The sequence below is a fragment of the Odontesthes bonariensis genome, chromosome 5 (assembly GCF_027942865.1).
Source record: "Odontesthes bonariensis isolate fOdoBon6 chromosome 5, fOdoBon6.hap1, whole genome shotgun sequence".
NCBI classification, from domain to species: Eukaryota; Metazoa; Chordata; class Actinopteri; order Atheriniformes; family Atherinopsidae; genus Odontesthes; species Odontesthes bonariensis.
The window spans coordinates 30,702,022-30,727,996 of NC_134510.1; the positions used below are offsets into that span (position 1 = coordinate 30,702,022).

A 25,975-nucleotide genomic window follows, 5' to 3' on the forward strand; every position below is an offset into this window, starting at 1 on the left:
GATATTGCTAGTATGGGATGTCATACAGCTTCATGTCAAAAGAGGCGAACTATCCCTTTAATACACTAGTTACACTGTCTTTGCCCATGAGAGCTGAATGAGCCTGTAGATCGTTGGTAAACAATAGATAATTGGGATAATATATTTGAATTAGGCATGCTTTGCAGTAAAGGACATAAGCAGGGGATTTGGAATTATAATAATCGCTTATATGTAATTGTCACTCTAATGTAGCATTTCCTTTTTGGTATACTGAATCTGGTGCTGCAATATCTACAATTTCTAACAAATAAACCTTAATCTTTTACATATAATTTACTGTAATATTATTAAGCATCGTAAGCTTACAATAACTAGATTCAAGCCATAGCTACCGACTCTAGCAACAGCAAAGTCTCCAGGTTAAATCTCTGTATCTACAGATACATAACAATAAAACACTGCTGCACCCACTATGTTTAACAGGCAATGTTATTGGGAGTATTTTTTAGAAAAGCAAAGATTGGATTGACTTGAAAAGAAAAACAAATGATTAATTCTTCATTCCCTGGATCTGAGTCATAGCTCTGAACACATAGTTTACTGAGCAGACGTTACAGCTTGCCCAAATAGTTTCAGAGAAGGGCTTAAAATCAATGTGCAATTAGGGGTGTCTTGTATCAGGCATGATGAATTATGCTCTCTGTTCTAAGGCTGCTCTATAGACACTTGATCAATCCAGATTCTGGGGCTGGGGAGAAATTGCTCTATTTCAAAGCCATTCAGTCGAATGTATTGATTAACCATTGCGCTCTGAATTGAAAGTCTGCTCCTTCCTGTTTTATGTAGTAAAGGTGTTGTAAGAAAGGTTACAGTTTGAGCCTGCTGACATTCATTAAACAAAGAAAGTGATATATTCATACCTTATCAAAGCTATTTTATGGTTCTATTTTATAGTCGCTTTGGATAAAAGCGTCTGCAAAATAACCGTAATGTAATGTAATGTTCTTTTGCTGTTATCCAGTCTTGACTTTAAAGGAAAAACTGCCCTATTTCACTCCAACAACCCAGATCTTTACCTGCCCTTACACCCTTAATTACCTGACACTTTTAAAATCCAAGTTTTTAGAATCTATATTTCAACACAAAAGATATGCCAACAAATATGAATAAAGAACATTGCAGCCAATAATTTAGAACCCATTAAGTGCTACTAAACTAGATAAACTAACAAAAGTAGCACCCTTTAAAGTACAATACAATGCCACATTCTGTAAACTGGCATAAAATTTGTGAGCTATAAACAGCTTTCATGGTACCTTATTAATAAAGATTCTGTAAACAGATCATCATAACCTTCAGCTACAGCAGCCAATCAACACTTTCCCATCAGGGTGGACCGAATGTAATTAGGGACTGAGGAATTGTCTTGTTTATATCACTGTAAACTCAGTGAACCCCAGTTGGGGTGTTATTTACACTCTTGAAGTAGGCCAGACTGCGTTTGTGATTAAGGCTATGTTAATGCGGTTCAAATTACTTGGTGCAGCCATAAATAGTGTGTGCTACACCTTCCCTTAGGGAAGACCACAGCTCTCAAGTTTGGAAATGCAGTATGAGCGTCTGTCTGTCTTCCTCCCCGAAACGGAAAGTTCCCAGTCTGGTTAGTGTCATCCCATCTCCCTCTGGCCCTCCAGCTTTTGGATTTGCTTTGTCAGGGTATCCTCCCACAGGCTCGTCAGACCGGGTGCTCTCTCAACAGGAACTTTATCTACCCTAAAATTGTGCACTCCAGGGACCTGCTTCTTGACAACACACTCCGCAGTCTTTCTGTCACACCACATGTGACTTTTGTACAGCACTGTGCAAAAGCTTTTACTTCAGCTGTTTAGATTCTTATCACGGCATAACAGCATCAGTCATCATAAAGTCATTAAGAACCAGTGTCAGCAACGAGAAGGACTCCTGCAACAGAAGCTGTGCGCCCTTAAAGGATAAGACCGGTTTTTTGACATTGGGCCCTTGATTTCACATTATAACATGATGTTCTACTCACCCCTGCTTGTTGTTGGTCATTTGGAGCTGTTCCGAAGATATTCGCGAGGCGTCCGGCTGCTCTCTTGAGATATTCGGCCATGAAACGGTTTCCTATGGGCAAGCTTATACAGGTACAAACTATGCTGTTTATAATTTATTAATTACTCTACACCAGCACTGATAACGTGGAGGTGCGTCGCTTACTTAAAAAAATCCGGGTTACTAATTTTGAATTTTAGCCGAATGAATAAATAGGCAGCAGGTCTGTGGGCTGTCTGTGGCAGTAGCACGACGATGACGTCAGTAACACCTACTTTACGACAAAAAAATCAAAATTACAATAACCCGGATTTTTTTAAGTAAGCGACGCACCTCCACGTTATCAGTGCTAGTGTAGAGTAATTAATAAATTATAAACAGCATAGTTTGTGCCTGTATGAGCTTGCCCATAGGAAACCGTTTCATGGCCGAATATCTCAAGAGAGCAGCCAGACGCCTCGCGAATATCTTCGGAACAGCTCCAAATGACAAACAACAAGCAGGGGTGAGTAGAACATCATGCTATAATGTGAAATCAAGGGCCCAATGTCAAAAAACCGGTCTTATCCTTTAAAGCAGCATTGACACTGGATAAATCTATAGAGGAACAGTGGAGCAGTGTGCAGCAGTGTTCCCAGGATGGGTGCTGCATTTTTAAAAGCAACTAATTTAGTTAAGCTCTCTATTTTTACTGCACCCTAGCTGGAAAGCTTAAACTTGCACAGCTCTGTATCTGCATCATAACTCATGAAAACATGTTTTAAACGATACAGATTGTTTGTAGAAATGCTCACTTTCTATCAAAACCACCATTTCAAGTTGTATTGCCCAGTTTCCCCTCAATGCAGGCCTTTTACCCGCAAACCTGAACACAACAAATATTTTATTGTTTTTTTTTTTTCAAAATCCAGCCATACTCAAAAACTGACATGCTTTTCTTAAACCCACACTGACAAACATGACAGTATGTGACTTTTTTCGTCTGTTTTTTTTTCATCTTGTTTTTTCTTTTCTTGATCAAGGACATATTATGTACATACAGATGTTATACTCCACTGAAGAAGACAGCAGAATCCTGTCATGGAGCAGAATATTTGAGTGACAAAAAAAAATCTACATAAAAGACAGATATATGGAGAATGTAAATGTGATTGAGACAGAAAAAAGAAGCACTGACCAAACAACCTGCTATTGTGCTTGAAATGGAATCCATCATTTTCTTTTTCTTTTTTTTCTTTTGGAGCAACAAGATACATGCACAAAGTGTGCTCTGTCACACAGACAACCCAAATTCATTCCAGAGAGCGAGACTTCTTGAGTACAACATGTAGTGTAGTATTGAGAGCCATTTAAACAAAGCTTCACAATCATTTCACTGCACACAATAAAAGTACAACAACAGACTTATTTGATATGAGCTTGTTAATGGCAGATCATTTCAGATATTACACCACATCTTTAACCTTGACTGATATTTCTTGCACAGTAGAACTAGGGGTTATTGCTGGTTTGAAACAAAATTCAAAATAATAAAACACATTCAGACATTTGATTCAGTATTGAGTAATTCCCCTTTCAGGTCGCAGAAGTCAGGGTTCAGCCAGGGGTATATTCATTCCTCCATGCAGGCTTTTCATGGCAAATTTGCATATAGTCGCTGCACGTGAGTGGAACAGTGTTCAAAAGGGAAAATGACTGGCGCTATGTTGGAATACAGACTTTCCTCCCACTGTTTGTGCTGGGCAGGGGAAGTGGCTGAATAATTGTGCCATAGGGGTTTTGTAGTGCTCATGCCTGCATGTCACAGGTACACACTGGAGGGAGTACTAGCACACCAAGGCGAGGTTGTCCTTGAAGAGGATTCCTGTCAATGGCAGGATTGAGCTTGATTTATGGGGGCCATAACTGGGCGGCAGGAAGGACAGGTGGAGCCCGGGCTCCTTCACTTAGCCAGCCGCAGGTAATGGCTAATTACATCTTTATCTCCCTGTGGTCTGGCAGAACAAGAACTGACTTACAGCCACAACCAAAGACTGACAAGATTCCAAATCATTTATCTAGCTGGTCGGAGAGGACGCACTCTGACAAGTGGACAAATGTGCAGTAAATGTGTGTTTGATGCAGTTAACAGCATGACAAAGACAGTCAAATACATACACTGCTGAAAATGATAAATTACATCACCATTCACTGCTTCTGGACTCAAATGAAAATGATCTCTTTAAGTGTTTCAAATATGTCTTTAAAAAGCTTGTCATGGCAAAATAGAGCACATCACTTCGAAAACTTTACACCTTTTTTTGTTGTTTTTTTTTTCTCTGAAGTTGTTCAATGTGTGTGAGTCAGGTACAAAAAACTATTTGTCCCACGTACGGCTCTTTACCATCAGATGTTGCTCTTTTTTTTTTCTCACATGGAATTACTATTCAGTTATTCAAATACTTATTAACATCATCATCATCATCTTCATCGGTAGTATTATTAACACCAAAAAAGTAAAAGCAGGTAACCTTGCAGAATAAAACAGACACAGTGCAGGGAGGAAGGGAGGGAGGGAGGAAGTGTATGGACTCACAACAGGAACATCTCTAACCAGTACATGCTATCAACAAGCGACAAAGAGGACGGGGCTGCAGCTTTGAAACAGAAGATAATGTTGTCAGTGGACAGTCTCTTGCTGCTTCAGACTGGAGCGTAGTCGAGGCCTATTGGAGATGTTGTTGCCAACATGAAGTCACTGGCAAGGCCTCTTAACTGCATATATTTACACTGGAGGAAGAAGAGCGAGGGAATTGGGGTGGGGGTTTGACACACAGCAGAAGAACACTACAGCAATGCGAAGGGGGACTAGACATAGCACTTTGAACAGAAGGACTGAAGGGGTGGGGGGGCTGAAAAGGTTTGGGTATTGAGGGAGTCCACATGCGACACCTTAGTATAAATTCCCCAAGTTACATAAAGGGGTAGTTAAGACTTACGCCGTCACCACCCACCCTTTTTTAATTTTTTATACATTTTGACATCATTCATTGCAGCTTCACTGCTACACAGTTAAAATCAAAAAGCCATACATTTGTGTCAGTTGTTGTTGTGTGTGTGTGTGTGTGTGATCAAAGAGTGACACTTCACAGGGCCACCAATTGGACAATTTTCAAAAGGTCACATGACCACCAGAATCATATTATAACTATCATTTCCATAAATAACCACCAAAATACTGTGATTTCATGTATAATTTCCATAAGGCAAACATTGTAGGCCAGTCAATAGTCTGTGTAGTATCCTACATAAATGACCATCCAGTTGTTAGATTATCTATTATCTCATTGATCACCAACACAGTCATCATTAATATACACTCTCTATTAACATCAGCCCAGTGATAATGTGGAAAACAAGGTGAGGAAGAGAAGTACCAAGTCAGACAAAGCTGCAAGGCATTCTGGGAGACAAAACAAAAGACAATTTGTGTGTAAGAGAGCAAGAGAAGAGAAGACATCAACAATGAGTTGACCTCAAAATTGAATTGGGATTGCAAGGGTTGGAGTAGTCGTGTGTTTAATGCGATGATTGAATGGCTCCTGGAATAATGCATATTCTTTTAGTTCACAGTGATGGGTTCGTAATTAAAGAATTTCATATCCTTTTTCCTTCCATAGTGGGGGTGAGGGAGCGGAGGAACAAGTGGGGCTTTCAGGGACGTTTAAGGACAATTCCAAACAGAGTGAGATCGTTACACCTTAAGGAGAAGAACAGCAGAGAGGGAAACCCACGCAGACATGCTGACGCTCATCCCTGCGTGTAAACCGGTCCCTCGGCCCTGTAGGGCCCCCGGTCCTGGAGAGAAACAGAGCCGGTACAAAGAGAGAACAAGAGGGGAAGCCACTGTTAGAATCACACGGAAAGCTGCAACCACTGAATGAAAAAATTATCCGTGTTTGTAACAGCTTAGATGTAAAATCAGCACAGGGTCAGGGTCAGAATGTAAATACAACTCACACAACATTTGGCTACATTTATTTTGGCAAGTTGGTAGCTGTGGCAGAGCTATTTTTTTCTTTTTGATGCACTGACCTTTTTATCTTTTAAAGCTGACTACATGCTGCATCTTCAATGGGGCTGAGGTCAGAACCGGGGCAGGCTATTACATGGGCTTAAAGTTAACTTTATCCAATAAATACATTGAAGTGTGTCTGACATGTTTGTCCGGATGGAAAATCCAGCTGTGTCCAGGCTTAAGCTGTGAAGTTTGAGTTTGTGTTAAGGAAATCTGAGGTGATCTTCCTTCCTTATCGTTCTATGCAATCTACCAGTTCCACTGTCAACAAAATAGCTCCAGAGAATGATGCCACCACCACCATTATTATGGTTTAAGGGAGGAAGACAGACAGACGCTCATATCGCTGTTATTCAACTGGAGTTTTTAGGGTTGCATGTCTCGAAACGAACATACAGTGTGTTGACACAACTATCCGATGATTTTGAAAGAGTAGTGTTGAGGGTTTAAAATGACCTTTTGTTGTACACATTTATGCATTGCGCTTATACAGAGTTGATACACTCCTTTTTGAAGCGAACAAGCATTAACCCCACGGTGTGAAGGGTCAAAACAGGAAAGGGACTGAGTTGAGTGTTGAGAGAAATTGCTACATGCTTACAGGGAGAGTATAAACAGGTGGGATGAAGCCTATAGTGGAAAATTACCGGACACAGCGAGATAGGGAGGAGTTTTCCCACAAAGGGAGAAGACATCTGACTGTAGCAGAGATGGGGTACGAGGCTGATATCGGACCAAGGACCATTCAGGGAAAGTCAAGTCTAAACCAACTTCTCCCCAACTTTTGGACCAAAAATATTCACATCATGTTTGTATGGCAATATAAAAGCTTATTTTGCAAAAGAGTGGTACCCTTTTTCTGATCAGACTGCCTGGCAGAGAGAGGTCCACAGTGCTGTGTAACTTGAACCTTGAACAATTTCATAAATTCTGAGCTAGACTTGGAGTTTGTCTTTCCTCTCTCAGAGGAACGAACACGACAGTAGATGCATGGAAACTTTTAACTGTCACTGTAACTTTAATCAAAAAGTTGGAACAGGCCCATGTTTACCACTGTGTAGCATCTATTTTTCTAGCCCAACAACAGTAAGTTCACATCTGGGAACTGAGGAGACCAGCTGCTGGACCTTTGGGAGCGGAATGTTGACCCAGTCTTCTCTGATACAAGTTTCTAGCAGCTCAACAGTCCTGGGTGTTCTTTCTACTATTTTGTGTTTCATGATGCATCAAATATTTTCAGTGTTTGCAAGGTCTGGTCTGCAGGCAGGTCAGTGTTGCCTGAGGGCCTCAAGATAATGGGCATCCAATATTGATTTTCAGCTGTGCCCCATGTGCATAGAGATGTCTCCAGATTCTCTCAATCTTTTGCATTTTCACATTGAGAAACATTATTCTCAAAAACCTCTGCTTATCTTTATTTCTGAGAGACTCTGCCTCTCTAATCTGCACTTGTCTTATACCCAATTGTAGCGTGCTCTCAGGAAAGACAGAGCACAGAGATGTTTACATAAAGATCCAACCTTTCTTGACATCAAGAAACGTACCCTCTTTACGACCCTCTCAACGGATCAGCTCAAAGGAGATAACGGAGCCAGATGTGAGACCAACTAAATGGGGTTCTTTGTTTCCGAGTCTTCTCTCCCCCAGACCAGCTACGAATAATAAATTATGTAGGACACCTCCTGATAAGGGAGCAGATGTAGCCTCAAATGTCCTGCTGGTCCAACTTGAAGGAATGCCACACTTCCCTATTTTCAGAGAGTGAAAATTCCACTATAAACCTCGCTTTCCGTAGACTGAAAGTGTGAAAATCATTACTGGACAAACCTACAGATCATTTTGAAACATTCGCCATTCTTGTACCTTCCTTAATTATCAAGTTATGAAAATTGGATTTTAAAGAGAATCCCTCTCGTGGAGCCACAGCGCCCCCCAAAGGACATGGATAACGGACACTTTTCTTTATGTCAACCCAATGAAATAGACAATATCAAATATGTCATGTTTAATGTTCTCATTATGTGCAATGCATAACCTAATAGTGTTTAATTCCACAGGTATTACCCAAACAGCTGCAGATCATTCTAAATTAACAGCAACCAAAGTTGTCATACCATTTCTATCATGATAATATGAAGTATTGTATGCTGATAACTGTTCCATGTTCATATTTGTGTTTATGCCTGCTCGTATGCAACATTATTGTCTGTTAGGAACATTATGTTGTATAAATCAGTGTAACGTAGGTAAATGCGTTTGAAAGAGAGAAGTTCCCCCTTTTCTTCGCAGAAAGCCCCCCTTTTTGTCTCATGAATTCAGCGTGGTCAACCCCCCCTTTTTCCCTTGGGTCAAAAGCCAGCTGAACTCTGATTGGACGAAAGCTGACATGTGATCTCCAGCTTAAAAGAGAGGCGCGCAGAAAATCGGCCTCTTGCTCTTGCCCTGCTTAGCTCTCATATCTACCATCTTCCCCCTCTTAGCTCGCTCTTACTGCTTACTCTCAAAATCCGCAACTCTGGGACCTCCCTGTGGTCCTCCAAGCCTTGACCACTCCCTTTGTCCCCTAAGCTTGCTTACAATCTCTTCTCTCTCTTGTCTTATCGCTTGCTCTTAGCTCAAGTCTTCTGTCCTCTCTCTATTTTACTCCGTAACTATTAATTCCCATTTTTTTTAGACTTCCTTTTTTTTATAAAGTCTGGTCCGATACACGCGAGTGTTTGCTAAATCACACCGCCCGGCCCAAGAAGAACAGCCGACTAAACGTCACCCAGCCGGTCACCAAGGAAACGTGGTCTCCAACAACGACGCCCAGCCGCTGGTAACCAAGGAAACGTGGTCTCCAACAACGACGCCCAGCCGCTGGTAATCAAGGAAACGTGGTCTCCAAGGACTGACGCTCACCTTGTAAATAACCACGATACTCTACGACAAAGTAAGGTGCTGGTTTGAGATCTTTTGAAACCGTGGATAAAGTGAAAACTTTCTCTGGAAGCGACGAATGAACAGACCTACGCGGGCAGAAGACTGTTGGCACAATATCCGTGTTATGAACCAGATTTAGTCACATTTTTGATAGGTAACTCTGTTAATGGCCTGCTCCTTTCTTCCCTATTACCCTTTTTTTTTGGTTTCCCCAATAATTCTAATTTCTGTCTCTTTATCAATTGTTTATACCCCTATATACCTGTGCAATGTTGAATAAATGTTTATTTTAAGCCACTTAAGAGTGTCACAGACAGTTACTAAAGCCGGTTACCAATCCAAATAGGACGCACGACTCAGAATGAGACTGATTCTTAAAATAACATACTAGGATTGCAAGATTTTAAACAGTCTTCCTCTTTGGACTGTAACGTAACAAATTAAACAGAAGAGGTGGTGCCCCAGCTATTTTCGAGGTAAATATTAATTAATAACGTGTCAACGCTACATATATTTTGGTGCCGTCCGTCCGAGGCTATTTGTGAAGTAGCCGCGCTTAGCAAAAGCTGTCTGTGTGTGAGCATTTTTACAAACTGTTGTTTCCTGCATCAGGTTGAGAGTTAACGAGAGTAAAGAAGAGCCAAATAACGAACTTTATGGACGCATAAACTTGTTGTTTGAATTGTTTTTGTAGTAAGAAAGTATTACAAAAACACAGAAACGGAACACGTCAGCGCTGCCTGAGTGTGCTTCCGCCTTAAGTAATTTTGCATGCAAGAGCGTGTTAAAAAAAACGCTCAATAATATCTGGCCAAGTGGGGATTAATGGTTGCGAGTATCCAACATTGATATAACCACTCTGAGGAACAGAGATAATTATCCGCGAGATTCCGGTGATCATCTGCTGAACTCAGGACTCCGTGCTGAAGCTAGTGTAGCTACATAGCCAGCAGCTGGTTTGTTTACAAACAGCCAGGAGATTAGAGGCGGCACGGCGAAGCTTCCCGTGACCGAAAAGTAACGTCTATACGGCGTGTGTATTATCACTTCCCGAAGAGAGGGTAGTTATAGTCAATTTTGAAGAGTTGAAGTGCCTAAAGGCAAGTCTGTTTTAACTCGGTGTTCGTAGAAGCACGAGCCCAATTGAGTCAGCACGTCGGCAGGAGCGCTGACGTGTTGGAAGCCCTTAAAAGCTTAAGGTGGAAAGTTGGAGACTGCCACGTCTCGCAAATGCTGCCTCTTCTGCAAAGCTGTTGATAAAAGCTGTGTTAGAAACCGCCGTGTTTCTCTTTGCTTGTGACATGAATGTTGTTTAAAAGCTTGGCGTGAGTCTGCTAAGCTAAAAATTTGCTGTGGGCTGAGAGCCACACAGCACTGACACTTCCTGAGTGGGAGGTGCCAAAGTCGTCAACATCTGACGTCAGCACTTTCTCACTCTTCCCCTGGAAGTCCGCTGCACATAACACAAGAACGAGCCTTAGCGTCATCTGCTGGTAGCTTGGTTAATTACAACAAAGTGAAGGAATTCTGGGAAATGGTGTTTGACTAACAAATCTGACCAGCGCCATTGTAACTTGTGGTGAAGTGATTGAATTGAAAAGCAATCACGTGGTTCACAACTAATTCCTGTACTAACAATGACTGTTTGCATAACTTGTTTAAGGGTTTAAGAGAAAAACGATTCTTAAATAAATAGGAAATTTAAAATCAGAAAACTCAACAGTAACTGATTTTTAAGGTTAAAAGAGAGTCAACCTAAAACGGTGGATTATATCCACCACTCCTAAATTGCGACACCCCAATCAGCAACCCCAAAATTAACATCATTAGAAAAGGAACGACACTTGGAAGAAGGAAAGAACTTATCAATAATTTGGCTTAATCAAGTAAGATAAATTTTATTAAGGAATACTTCTTTCTGAATTTTCTTTTGTTTGATTATTTCCATCTTGTTGTTAGTTAATTTTGTTTTAAGTTTAATTTCAAAAGCAATTTGGAATTAAATAATTTTAAGCGATAAACTTTTAAAACATTTTTTTTTATCATTAATTTTAATTTTAATTTTTAATTATTTTATTTTTTTTTTTATTTTATTAATTTTAAATTGAAAGAATTTTTTTTTTTTTTTTTAATTTTTTTTTCTTTCCTTTTTCTTACTTTCCTTCCCTTCTTCCAGACACGCTAAACTTAGTCTATAACTTGCCTAACTGCTTACCACGGTTACGCCTAAAACAAATAGATTAACAAAACTTTTCTCGACAAATCAACATGACTTCTGACACGTCCAGTCAGGACGATCCATTCGAAGCAATGGAAAACACCCTGATGGATTTGACTGAAGAGCTAATTCCAGGTTATGTCAACAAAATAACAGGCACTGACCCCAACGAGCTCGGGGCAATAGTGTCAGAACTTATTGCAGGAGTGGAAGCGAAGACGCCCAAAGACAAAACTTTAACAAAGTTATTGGGGAGCTTAGCTGTCGTCTTCTCCGCGCGATTCAAACATGCCCATAAGGTGGTGGAGCAAGCCGCTGAAAAACTCAAAACTCGGTCGCAAACGATAACGCAATTACAGGAGGAAAAGAAATTCCTCCAACATAAATTAGAAGTCTCTGAAAGGACAGCAAGCCAGGCTGCTGACCAAATAGAGAAATTAACAACCCAGGTTGAACAATCAGACAGAGATATGAATCAACTAAAAGGGATAAACGGGGAGCTTGGGGAATCGCTCCAGCAGTGCCAACAAGAGTTGCTGGCTAACCAAGCTAAACTGGAAGAGGTTGATAAAGCCCATAAGGACTCGCAACAACCTCTCCACGATGCCCTGCAGACAGTGCAGGATTTGAACACTGAAGTCGCATCCTATGAGACGCATCTCAGTGCTAAACAAAAACAGATACAGCTTTTGCAGGAACACCTCGGCGAAGCTAAAGACAAAATCAATGAAGCGTATCAGCAAAACGAACGCCTAACAGGAGAGTTGATAAATGCAAAAAGAGATTTACGTCAGCCCTTGGAGGCTGAACGCAAACTGAAAATGCATGATACCTCTCAACCAGAAAAGGAAGGCCGTTTTAGCTATAAGGGAGCCCAGGGGGAGTCGTTCTTTCCCCCAACAGGGCCAGCCACCCCAAATCCTTTCAGAGCCCACGGTGAGTCCCCAGAACCAACCAGACTGGATCAGTCGGTCCTTGCTCCGGGAAACCACACACCGTTGGGACCTTCTGACCGAGAATTAGACAAAATCGCTCGCAACGTGCCAAGGTTCGAACCCACTCCTGGGGGGCCGCACGACACCCGAGCTTACTTAAATGATATTGACTTCTATTTGCGTCGATTTCCAAACGCATCCATTACGGACAAAATCTACTTGATTAAAATCACGTCCAGCCGTGAAGTAAGTAGATTCATCGAACGTCAGCTTGATTACATCCAAAATGATTATGCACTTCTCTGTCAAACGATGGAGAGGGAATTTTCAGATGAGCTGTCTCAGTCTGGTCTAAGTACCGCCATGATGGTTAAACAGGGACGTAGTGAGCTGCCTCAGCAGTACTATTACCGTCTCCTCAAAGCTTATTTTGGCTCACGCAACGACAAGGGAATGGAGGAAGATATAAATTTCAAAACGCTCTTCATCCAAAATCTCCATCCCGTTACTAGTCACCACTTGGGGGTCATGGCTAATCCGCGAACAGCCACAATTGTGCAGCTCCGTGAGTGGGCCACTTTAGGTTTCCAGAAACACAGACAAGCTAAACAGCCAGAGCATAACACTGTTCTGACGCTGAACGCCGAACACCCACCTATGGAGCTCGAAGGAGCCCAAAGGGGTAAGGCAACTGGTCACGACACCCGACCACAGCGGTCTAGTGAGAGTCACAAGACATCACAGACTCAACCGTCTCATCCGAGAGACGGCTACTCGAAACCTCACTGGCCCAGTAAAGAGCGATCTCACTCACGTGCAGAACACAACGAACCTCCTTTTAACCCTCACAGAGGAAAGTTCTTCCCAAACCGGTTTCCCAAATACCCAGCTCGGGAGAATCAGGGTGACTATAAAAATAGGCCTCGGGACACACATCCACGCACGGAATGGTCCAAATTATCCCAACAGGAATCGAATGATTCACACAAAAGGAGCAACAAAGACTCTCCAGGCATGAGATCTGAAAAGGAAAAAGAAGCCTTTGGTCTCAGCCAGGATGAGATAGACAATATTAAACGTTTGTTGCAAGAAATGAAAGAAAAGAAAGTTGACAAAAAGTCTGATCTTCTGTCTATAACCACTGTGACACAGAACCTGGCTCTGCCAGCTGATTCCTTTTCACAGCCAGAACGATCAACCGAGCCACATCCAGAATCTGAGCTGGATCCACAACAGGCTCAAACAGAGTCACAAACTCCTGTGAACAACACAGAAGAAGAGGCGAAAGATCCTCTCCCACCTAGCGCAGTCTTGGTTGTACAGCTGGATCAAAAAGAGATCTCCTCTGACCAGGATGCCTCTCTGATACAAGTTGAACCACCTGTACACCAATTTCTGTGCAACCTCTCTGAAAAGGGAGTCGCACGCAAGTTTTACATCTCATTAACCTTGGAAGATGTGCTGAGACATGAAGCTCTCCTCGACACTGCCGCGGATATAACTTTAATGTCTCTATCTCTTTTTAACAGACTTCGTAAGGCAGCAAACCACGGCAATAAAGAGTTAAAACTCCAACCTTGCTCTCTGGAGGTGCGCCCGTACGCCTCTAATAACACTACGCTGTCAGCAGTATCTCTGATACAACTGTCAATCGGACCAATGACTCTGATTCATCCCGTGTATGTGTCATCGCTTGAGTCCATTCCTTTGCTTGTCGGAAAAGATCTTCTGAACCGTTTCGAGCCTTTACTCGATTTCAAACGATTGAAAGTGTGGGCACAAGTGCGAGAACCTCTGACGATTACTTTTCCGTACAATGAAGATTTTAGCTGCTATGTCCTTGAAAGTGAAAAGCATAACTCTGTCCAACAGATAACTTCACTCGAGCCGTCCGAAACCGTAACACACGATGAGGTTGTCCACAGCAGTCCAGCCGCTCAGGCCGACCCTGACAACCTGGTGACGCAGCTCGCGACACAGCGAGACACTTTCCTGTGTGCATTACAACCGTCAGCCACGCAGGACGAGTACTGTCCACAGGTGCTCGGAGGTCTTGAACTGCAAAAGTCGCAGATAGATGATGTGATTATAGCTTTATGGGCTGATAAATCCGCAATCAGTAAGGATCTGTATGAGTCATTGGCACGAGAAAACGCCAATCTCCGGATGGTGAAAAAGACATTCCGTTTCCCATCAGATCCTACACCAACCACAACACTCACTGCCATGGGTGTTTGTGCTCTCACAGTAAAGTGGAATAACAGAATGCTGGTTCACACTTTTCTGGTTATTCCCGACCTTCCACACTCAGTGTACGTAGGAGGCGATATACTGGTGAGACTAGGTGTCCAAATTGACACAGTAAATAACATTCTGTGGTCACTAACACCCGTGCGTGATTCTTCTTATCTGCCTGACGCAGACAACCTGAAGTCAGGACAGACAATTCCAGAGGTATGTCAAGTAGCTAACTTCCAACATGCCACAATACCAGCACGCACGGCGAATGTCCCTCTCCAAATATGCATGCAACCAGGACAGAATCTTAACCACTCACAAGCTCTGTTTCAACCTTCGCCATTGTTCTTCGAACTTGGACTGTCCCTGGAAGCAACTCCTCTTTTGGGCCTAAATTCTAGGACCACATTCTTGCTGATCAACAACATCGGCGAGGAAGCCATACTGATCCCAAAAGGCACGCCACTGGGCTGGCTTATCAGTACCGACTTCCATGACTTTGAGCTGGGCATCCCAATACTGGGACAAATCCCAACTCCACTCTACCCAAAACATCAGACAACTCACGTTGTCTACACAAAGCCTTCAAGGGCGATCGCACTCTTTTCGGTCGTGACTCTCGACCAGAACTCAGTCAGTCGCATTGATCTTAGTCATGATGAACAAATGACACTTCACACGGTTGACGTCTTGGCGGTTACATCAACCCCAGACTCTCCCGACGCACAGGAAAAAGTAACAACAGGGCCATCCCCTAATGTTGCTGATCGAATCGAAGAAGTGGTAACGCAAGCTAACGCTCTCGTTAATGACGAGGAACGCGACAAGCTACGCCAAACCCTTCTCAAATATCAGGACTTTTTCTCACTTGATTCTTCAGATTGTGGGTTAACCACAATCCACTCAATGCGCATTCCTACTCCACCAGACGCACCACCAACTTTTGTGCGTCAGTATAAGATTCCTCTAGCATCACAGGAGCCTATACAAGAAATAATAGACGACCTGTTGAAAAACGGGATCATTCGGCCTTGTAACAGCACTTACTCGGCACCGCTCTGGCCGGTCGTGAAACCCAATGGAAAATGGAGACTCACGATCGACTATCGAAAACTCAACCAACAGGTCCCTCTCTCGAGGTGGCCAATGACTCAGCTTGAACAAGAACTTCCTCGCGTTAAAAATGCCAAATACTTCTCCACTCTAGACGTGGCGTCGGGTTTCTGGACCATTCCAGTACACGCTGAGGACCAACACAAGTTGGCATTCACGTTCGCTAACCGTCAATATACATTCACCAGGTGTCCTTTTGGCTACGCCAACTCACCTGCTGAATTCAACATATTTCTGAACAAAGCATGTCCTGATGCCGGCGAACGAGGTAACCTCATCTACGTCGATGACATCCTTCTCCGTAGCCCCAACCTGGATGCACACATTCAGGAAATCGACCATGTCCTGGGTCAACTCACCACTGCGGGTGCAAAAATATCACTCTCAAAATGTCAGTGGTGCAAAACCAAAGTAGACTACGTCGGTCTCCTAGTAGGACCAAGTGGTGTCGAGCCACAAGTTAACCGCATCCAGGGCATCAGTAACATCAAAGTTCCCTCAAACGTCTCTGAGCTCCGCAGCTTCTTAGGAGTCTGCAACTACTCTCGACAGTTCATTGAGAGCTATGCCGACATAGCAAAACCTCTAACGGAACTACTTAAAAAGGACACACCTTTTATCTGGGCTGAGCCACAACAAAAGGCCATGTCCACCTTAAAAGAAAAACTGTGCACAGCACCATGTTTAAACTACCCTAACTGCGACAAACCATTCCACCTCGAAGTGGGCTTCTCAACTCACTGTTTAAGCGCTGGTCTGTATCAGAAATACGACCAGGATAAGAGAGTAGTGGCGTACGCCAGTAAAACGCTAGCTATACCCGAGCTGAAATATTCTGACTGTGAAAAAGCTCTGCTTGCCACAGTTTGGGCAGTTAAACATTTCTCCAACTACCTTGGAGGCCAAAAGGTCATTGTAGAAACACAACACCAACCTACCACGTTCCTTAACAGCCAACGTATAAGGGATGGAGTTGTAACAAATGCCCGTGTGGCCTCATGGCTAATGGCTCTGCAAAGTTTCGACTTAGAAGTCCGCTACGCGCAGAACAAAAAGAGCCCTCTCGGCACCGATCTTGCTGCATGTCAGAACTGCACTGCAGATACACCTCCACTCTGCGCAATTACAGACAAACCCTCACCTGTAACCAACCCCCACCACCACTACTACGATGAAAATGTGTGTAAAAACATGACTACTGCGTATGTAGATGGGTGCTCTTTCCATCACGACACGGTTACACGAGCAGGTGCAGGCGTCGTTTGGCTCCAAAACAAACCCTATGAACCTCAAAGCTTCCAGCTTGGTTCACAGTCGTCCCAATACGCAGAAGTGGCAAGTGTCCTGATCACGGTACAACTTGCTGCAGAAAAAGGTGTGAAAGACTTATTGATTTGTACTGATTCAAACTACGCTCGTCTCAGTTTCTCTTGCCACCTTGCCACGTGGAAACGCAATGGTTTCCTGACTTCCAGCAGAAAACCTGTGAAAAATAAAGAATTGTTCCTGGCATGTAACCACGCCATTGAGTCCAACAACATGCAGATCTACTGGAAAAAGGTCAGAGGCCACTCACGTGTACCGGGGCAAGACAAAGAACTGAACGATCTAACTGATTCCTTGGCAAAACAGGGAGCGATGCATGGCATCCCCTGGTCACTGGATCCCTCGTGGCTAACCGCAGCCACCGCGGACTCCTCCGAACCACAGGTCTGTGTGGTGACGCGTTCCAAAACGAACCCTCCCGCCCAGACATCTAACGATGGATCAGTGTCAGTGGAACCAGCGTTCACCGACACTGATCTGGTCACCCTTCAATCGCTCGACCCTGCCATCAATAAAATGGTGTTGTTCGTGTCTGACGGCTCAAACACACCCTCTGAGTCTGACCTCAATAACATCCCTGATTTAAGGAAACTCTTTGCCACTCGATCAGCCCTGCGGTTGGTCAAAGGTGTCTTAGTTCATGTTTCCGACGCACTCTCTTCACCTGCGTTCGTGGTCCCTCGAAACCAAAGGGGGGTGATGCTCGTGCACGCACACGACCTTCCCGCGGCTGGACACAAAGGTGTCAAAGCAACATACAGCGCGTTAAAACAAGTGGCATACTGGCCAAAAATGAGAAAAGATGTAGCCGACTACATCAAAGGATGCCTTGTGTGTTGCCAGTTTCAGCCGACAAACCCGATACACCGGGCTCCGTTGCAGAGGAGAGGCATCTCATTCCCATGGTCAGACCTCCAAATTGACTGGGTGGGACCTCTCACCAAATCAACCAGAGGCAACAAATACTTCCTCACGGTTACATGTGCATTCACCAAATGGGTAGAATGCCTACCAGCTGCAAACGATACAGCTGAAACTACCGCCTACCTACTCATGAACCATGTGTTCTCAAGATTCGGCCTTCCGAGTCGTGTCAACTCAGACAGAGGAACACACTTCACGGCAGAAGTCATGCAACAGTTGTGGCAAGCTCTGGGTGTGAAAGCAAACTTTCACATCAGTTATCACCCGCGAGCCTCAGGTCAAGTAGAGCGAGCCAACCGAACTGTGGTGAACATACTTAAGAAGTACGTTGCATCCAACCAACGAGATTGGGATGTAAAATTGCCGTTGGTCTTAATGGCCATCAGAGCAACACCACACGAAGCAACGGGAATCTCCCCGTTTGAAATGATGACAGGCAGACAGATGACAATGCCACTGCATCTGCTCTACCAACCAGGTGAAGCCAGTGTAGCAACAGCGTACACCACTCACCAGTACATGAAGGACCTCAGCAGACACCTACAGGTAACCTTTGCATTCGCTCAGAAACACCTGGAAAAATCGGTCGAGGGAAGAAAGAGCTATTATGACCAAAAAGCCTCACAGGAGGAACTCCAAGTGGGGGACAAGGTCTGGTACTACAACTTCACCAAAACCGGTGAACAGACGAGTCACAAGGTTGGAAAGCTGGCCAAAAAGTTCCTTCCTCGATGGACAGGACCCCACCTGATCACCGAAAAACTGTCACCAGTGGTGTATCAGATAAAAATCAGCCAAGGACAGAAAGAAGCCAAGTCCAAATGGGTCCACAGAAACCAAATTAGACCACATAAAAGCTTTAGGGGACCCGCTGAGGACAATCAGGTCTCAGCAAACCCATAAAACCGAGATCCACAAGGGGGGGAGCAAAAGCCTTAACAAAACGATAAAAGAAAAGAACACAGAGCTCCCTCCTAAACAATATTATTAGCAAGGAACTAAAATCAAAATAGGCAAAACCAGAATAGTTCAAACTAAAATCCGTCTTCCCGATCCACCTGCCTGTCTAATAAAAGCTACTAACACACTAACTGCAAGTGGGGGTGAACTAGCCAACTCTAACCTCCGTCCAACCAAAAGTGTATCAATTTGAAATAAGCCCTAATATCCATCACTGTTTTTCACCAGGATGATGACACTCTGGCTCATACTTGCGACGATGGGACTGGCAACTATTCCCACTTGGACTGAGATCGTTGAACCCGGACCAGACTCCGGAATTGTTCTAATGGAACAACCCGGACTCCTGATCACCAACTGCCGGCTACACACCCAGAAGGTGTATGTCCGGTTCAGTCCTAGTGTGCTGTGCACGAGGAACGTGCCTAGCTCCGCCAAACTGACTTCGTGGGCCGGCGCTCGGTGGAAGAGAGAAGTCATCACTCATGCGGAGGTAGACATCACCCATATGTTGCAACAACTCCAGAAGTTCACCATCACTCAATCAGAACTGAGTGGGGCGAACAGAAGGGAGAAACGCTTCATTGGGGGACTACTGGCAGCCGCATCCGCCGTCGGCTCCCTATTCAGTTTGGGGGCGTCAGCCGTGAATGCCGTAAACATTGCCGCGATAAAGCGTCATATGGGTGAGTTGCAGGGTGAAATCCCGGGCATCCAACAGCAACTAGACTTGCAGAGAGGACAGCTCAGCACGGTGACCAAAACTGTGGAAGGCACGGTCTTGGTTTTGAACTCCCATAGTGAAACCCTGATGAAGACAGTCGCAGCAGAAGACACACTGCTGGGAGTTTTAAAGGTTGATTATGCTCACACACAGCTGGTAACTATGCTCATGTCTGATCTGATAAGAGATGTTAGCTCCTCCGTTGATACTCTAGCTATGGGAAAAATCCCTCCGTACCTAGTGTCGCTAGCCGTAGTACAGGACATTCTGTCCACGGCCACTAGAGAAATTGTTAACCCCTTGCAAGCACATCTAGCTTATACACTAGGCAGCGCAGTCCCCATTCACGTAAATCCCGAAGGCCGCGAAATAGCCTTCCTCATTAATCTTCCCATAGTTACCCTCGACAACATCTACCGACTAAAAGACGTCATCAACGTAGGAATCTGGAAAGGTGAAACCCACGTTAAAGTGCACACACCAACAGTGGTAGCGTACCACGATAGTTCTCCAGATCTCTACCTCGCGCCCAATTTAAAAATGTGCACCCTTACCAGAGACATTCATTATCTCTGCCCCAGCAAACCATTCGTTAGAGACGACACTGGGGGCCTCTGTGGACTTAAACTTCTCACCGAAGACTCCCAGTGCCAAACAACTCTCACACCAAAATACCAAGTAACTAACACCCAAGCAGAAACTGTGGGAAGTCGCTGGTTGGTTAACACTCCAGCGAAGACCGCCACTATTAGTTACGATCAACACGACACGTCTACCAAAATGGAACTACCAAACCGCACATTGTGGGTCACAGTTCCTGAAGGCGCAATCCTTCACATAGGAGACCTGGCCCTTTACCACCTTAATCCTGACCAATACGACGGGGAAATAGAAATCTCCGATTTCTACTCAAAGCAATCCCTGGAGCTTGAGGCAGACACGATCACTCAACTCCAATTTGAAGGTTTTAAAACCATTGACGTCAGTCCCATAGAGAACGTGCTGAAAGAAATAACCTCCAGCAACAAACCTCCCCGACCAACTATATCCTACTCATGGTCAGGCCCCGACACAGTAACCGCGACTATGGTTGCCCTAGGCTACCTCCTCACCTTCGGAATCGCGTACCTATATTCTCGACGCGCTAACGCCCTCCAGGGCCAAATTAACCTACTCAAATGGACCACGAGACGTAACAAACGTAAGAAGCCAGATCAGGACAAAAACACCACCGATCTAGTGATTTTTGATGAGGAGACAGAATCGGAAGAACCCCGAGTCATATATTCCCCTGCAGTCCACGAACTAGCGAATGAAGTATAACTCTAAGCCAACTTTTCTGTCACCTCTGCCCCTTTTGGATTTTTCTTTGTTACTTAGTCCATTTACCCTTTTATAAAGAATTAGCTAGAAGATAGGTTAGACATTAGTTTCAGGCTACGACTATAGTCCCTTAAGAAACCGTAGTTAAATTCGTTATATCTTTTTATATGTTTTTCTAATTCCATAAGTCTTACAGTAAAATAGTACTACAAGATAGGAAAAGCCAACACAACCACCTCAGAGAACACCTCAGCCTCTTGGACCTGAGACCACTGGGATTACTCCTCCGTGATTCCGAGATCTCCCCAGGACACCTCCAAATCAAGTGGGGGATATGTAGCGTGCTCTCAGGAAAGACAGAGCACAGAGATGTTTACATAAAGATCCAACCTTTCTTGACATCAAGAAACGTACCCTCTTTACGACCCTCTCAACGGATCAGCTCAAAGGAGATAACGGAGCCAGATGTGAGACCAACTAAATGGGGTTCTTTGTTTCCGAGTCTTCTCTCCCCCAGACCAGCTACGAATAATAAATTATGTAGGACACCTCCTGATAAGGGAGCAGATGTAGCCTCAAATGTCCTGCTGGTCCAACTTGAAGGAATGCCACACTTCCCTATTTTCAGAGAGTGAAAATTCCACTATAAACCTCGCTTTCCGTAGACTGAAAGTGTGAAAATCATTACTGGACAAACCTACAGATCATTTTGAAACATTCGCCATTCTTGTACCTTCCTTAATTATCAAGTTATGAAAATTGGATTTTAAAGAGAATCCCTCTCGTGGAGCCACAGCGCCCCCCAAAGGACATGGATAACGGACACTTTTCTTTATGTCAACCCAATGAAATAGACAATATCAAATATGTCATGTTTAATGTTCTCATTATGTGCAATGCATAACCTAATAGTGTTTAATTCCACAGGTATTACCCAAACAGCTGCAGATCATTCTAAATTAACAGCAACCAAAGTTGTCATACCATTTCTATCATGATAATATGAAGTATTGTATGCTGATAACTGTTCCATGTTCATATTTGTGTTTATGCCTGCTCGTATGCAACATTATTGTCTGTTAGGAACATTATGTTGTATAAATCAGTGTAACGTAGGTAAATGCGTTTGAAAGAGAGAAGTTCCCCCTTTTCTTCGCAGAAAGCCCCCCTTTTTGTCTCATGAATTCAGCGTGGTCAACCCCCCCTTTTTCCCTTGGGTCAAAAGCCAGCTGAACTCTGATTGGACGAAAGCTGACATGTGATCTCCAGCTTAAAAGAGAGGCGCGCAGAAAATCGGCCTCTTGCTCTTGCCCTGCTTAGCTCTCATATCTACCATCTTCCCCCTCTTAGCTCGCTCTTACTGCTTACTCTCAAAATCCGCAACTCTGGGACCTCCCTGTGGTCCTCCAAGCCTTGACCACTCCCTTTGTCCCCTAAGCTTGCTTACAATCTCTTCTCTCTCTTGTCTTATCGCTTGCTCTTAGCTCAAGTCTTCTGTCCTCTCTCTATTTTACTCCGTAACTATTAATTCCCATTTTTTTTAGACTTCCTTTTTTTTATAAAGTCTGGTCCGATACACGCGAGTGTTTGCTAAATCACACCGCCCGGCCCAAGAAGAACAGCCGACTAAACGTCACCCAGCCGGTCACCAAGGAAACGTGGTCTCCAACAACGACGCCCAGCCGCTGGTAACCAAGGAAACGTGGTCTCCAACAACGACGCCCAGCCGCTGGTAATCAAGGAAACGTGGTCTCCAAGGACTGACGCTCACCTTGTAAATAACCACGATACTCTACGACAAAGTAAGGTGCTGGTTTGAGATCTTTTGAAACCGTGGATAAAGTGAAAACTTTCTCTGGAAGCGACGAATGAACAGACCTACGCGGGCAGAAGACTGTTGGCACAATATCCGTGTTATGAACCAGATTTAGTCACATTTTTGATAGGTAACTCTGTTAATGGCCTGCTCCTTTCTTCCCTATTACCCTTTTTTTTTGGTTTCCCCAATAATTCTAATTTCTGTCTCTTTATCAATTGTTTATACCCCTATATACCTGTGCAATGTTGAATAAATGTTTATTTTAAGCCACTTAAGAGTGTCACAGACAGTTACTAAAGCCGGTTACCAATCCAAATAGGACGCACGACTCAGAATGAGACTGATTCTTAAAATAACATACTAGGATTGCAAGATTTTAAACAGTCTTCCTCTTTGGACTGTAACGTAACAAATTAAACAGAAGAGGTGGTGCCCCAGCTATTTTCGAGGTAAATATTAATTAATAACGTGTCAACGCTACATAATCATGTAACTGACCAGTTGCCAATTACCTAATTAGTTGCAATATGTTCCTCCAGCTGTTTCTTTTTAGTTCCACTTACTTATACAGCCTTCTCTTACCCAAACCTTTGTTTAGACATGTTGCTGCTATCAAATTCATGAGCTAATATTTTTCCTGAAATGTCTCACTTTCAACATTTCTATATTCTATTGTGAATAAAATATTGGTTTATAAGATTTGCAAATCATTGAACTCTGCTTTTCTTTACACTTTCCACAGCATCCCTACATTTTTGAAAATTAGATTGTAAAATATGACAGTGACACTAGTGTTCCAGCAGCTTTCAGTTTATGGGAGACATGTCTCTCAGTGGTTCTTGAGAAGATCATGATCATCCAAATGTATTTACTCTCAGCTGAGGGTGAAAGTTTGCATCTTCACCTAACAATACAGCCAAAAATCACTTATATTTACAGTTGTTGTTTGAACGAATGATGATGCCATTAATTATGAGTATTTAGAAGAGGCTCAGAAACTTTGAGTTACTAAATGAAGAAAATAAGTTGATGCATGTATATTTTTGAGCATGTTTTTACAAACCTCTGTGATGATTTGAGAAAGTCCATACATGAGTAAAACTTCTCTAAAGTATTATAGACTAGTATGTTTTTCTATTAGAGATGTCTGTTTGCCCTGTGATAAACTGGTGACCCATCCAGAATGCAAACTTGCCCAAAGGCAGCTGGAAAAGACTCCAGGCCCTTAAAACGTAGCAACAGCTCGACCGAGTTAACACAAAAATATGTGAATTTGTCCAGGCAGCAAAATAAATACAATTACTCTTCTATATACAATCTACAATATGCTATTTGAACCAGGGCAGTGGATGCTTGAAAGGGCAACAGTGGGAGCCCTTAATTAACCTTCTCTGTTCCTCTGCTGTGCTGTTATGCAGTTACTAGATATCAAAACATCTAATCTAGCACCTTATCCTGTTCGGTATCATTCTAAGGTGAAGGCTAGAACAGGCTGGCAGTGGCCTCATAAATTATTTAATTTTTTACAATAATTACAATATACCAATGTTGATGTGATAGTGGGGGGCTGATGTCTAAATGATACATGTAACACCTTTAAAATGGTGAACAAAGAGGTAAAAAAGCAGAAAAATAAAGCCAGGAAAGGCAATGACAGTGAAGAACTGCATATGAATAGAAATACCACTGAGTGTGTGATTATGGTCCAATTTTCTTTGCCCAGTCCAGGACAGAAAAGGGGTTTGTTGTGTTGTAATGATGGCAGTAGAAGATTAGGAGGGAAAGAGGAGGCAGAAGGACAGATGATGGAGAGATAGGCTGACAGAAGTGGCAGCCGTGGTGGAAAAAGGGAGCAGGAAGATGTATGGGCCTGACGGAGGAGTGAGTCATTGAAGGGAGACTGGGCGAGATAATGGGTAAAGGAATGAAGGAAGAAAGGGGATAGATGAAGGACTCACTTAAGATGGTAATGCCAAATGCACTAAAGGGAGTAGGGTGGAGTTAGGGTGAAGAGAAATAGAAGGGTAGGAAATCGCTCATTGGAGATCGTTGATGTAAACGGGGCTCTGAGAGAAATGACAAGTTCTTGGGTAACGGGACAGAGCAGTGCGACGCAGGAATGTGGACGAGAGATGGAGGGTGAGGTGTGTACGTTTAGAAGAGAAAGAAGCTGTAATATAGGCAGGCAAAGCTTTAATGGAACGGAGAATAAAGAAAATTAGAAGAGGGAGTGAAGAGAAGGCTGAGAAAATGCTTTGCAGTGTGCAGAGCAAAAACAGACCATACAAGCAGAGGAAAATAGTGACATTGCATATCTTTTTGAAGTAGAACGTCTGTTCTAACTGTAGATAGTCCTATAAAATAAATGGAAGTGCAATTGTGAAATCTTGCTCGTAGTGAAATGCACCGGCATGAAGTGAGTTCTGTGTGACAACTTACGAAACAGCAGCATACTGGCGTTGGCGGCACCCAGGCGGTTTGAGGCAAAGCAAGTGTAGTTGCCAAAATGTTTCTCTGTCACATTGGTGAACAGCAACAGCGAGCGTGTCTTCTCGTTTTTGATCCTCAAGGTGTTGTCATTCTCTACCGGCCTTGGTGGCAGCGGTGTTGGTGCAGAAGGAAAGGAATAGGAAGAAAAAGAAAAAACAATGACAAAAAAGGAAAGATAATACATCATAACTTCACACATAGAGAATTCATTTATACCCTTTTCTTGTGACAGCCATTCAACATAGTTTCCTCAAAGAATTACCTCACCTTATATTAATAATGAAATCTCAATGTCCAGAAATGACAAAGCCGTCCAATTGGGGCCTATTAAACCCTATCAGCAGCTCTCTCTGGTGTCTTGATACCTTGTCTCGGTGGGCCTGTTGCCAAATACATCTCACTCATGTAAGCTTTCTGGGACCTTTTGTAAATTTCACACGAAGATTGTAAATATAAAATCATCTCAGATATATTCCCATGTCAGAGGTGAGCTACAATCACAGCCAAGACCACATCCACAGTAAGCCAGTCAAATCTGAATACTGTTGAGTGGAAAACATATATGTTGTCATTCAAATGTTTTCAGTTAAGTGCTCATGGCCACTTAAAACAGTCTGTTTTACAAATATCCAACCCTGGAAAAATAATAAGAACAAAATTTGTTTGGATCTCCAAGCTGTTGGCTAAACCTCATGAGATAGAGATTTAGCCTTGAATGAAGCATTGGACACAGTAGAGCCAAAGGTAAAAAGTGGCAAGGTCGTCAAACAAAGCAGTGTTTTCTTTATCTGACACTGAAAAGTAAAGGTTTTGGACATTCAGGATTTGTAAGGATATGTGTAAAAAATACCAGCTTTTGAGTAAAGATAAA

At 43.3% G+C, this 25,975-nt stretch overlaps 1 protein-coding gene across 1 annotated transcript in view; it reads right to left on the minus strand.

The window, feature by feature from the left end:
- Positions 1 to 2,565: 2,565 nt before the first annotated feature.
- iglon5 (IgLON family member 5) overlaps positions 2,566 to 25,975 on the minus strand; it is a 135,785-nt gene continuing 112,375 nt past the window's right edge. Inside the window, exons 7-8 of the mRNA XM_075466055.1 lie at positions 25,054 to 25,205; positions 2,566 to 5,892 (exon numbers count right to left, since the gene is read on the minus strand). Of these exons, the coding sequence (XP_075322170.1) occupies positions 5,789 to 5,892; positions 25,054 to 25,205 (256 nt within the window). The 3' untranslated portion in view covers positions 2,566 to 5,788. The remainder of the gene's footprint in view (positions 5,893 to 25,053; positions 25,206 to 25,975) is intronic.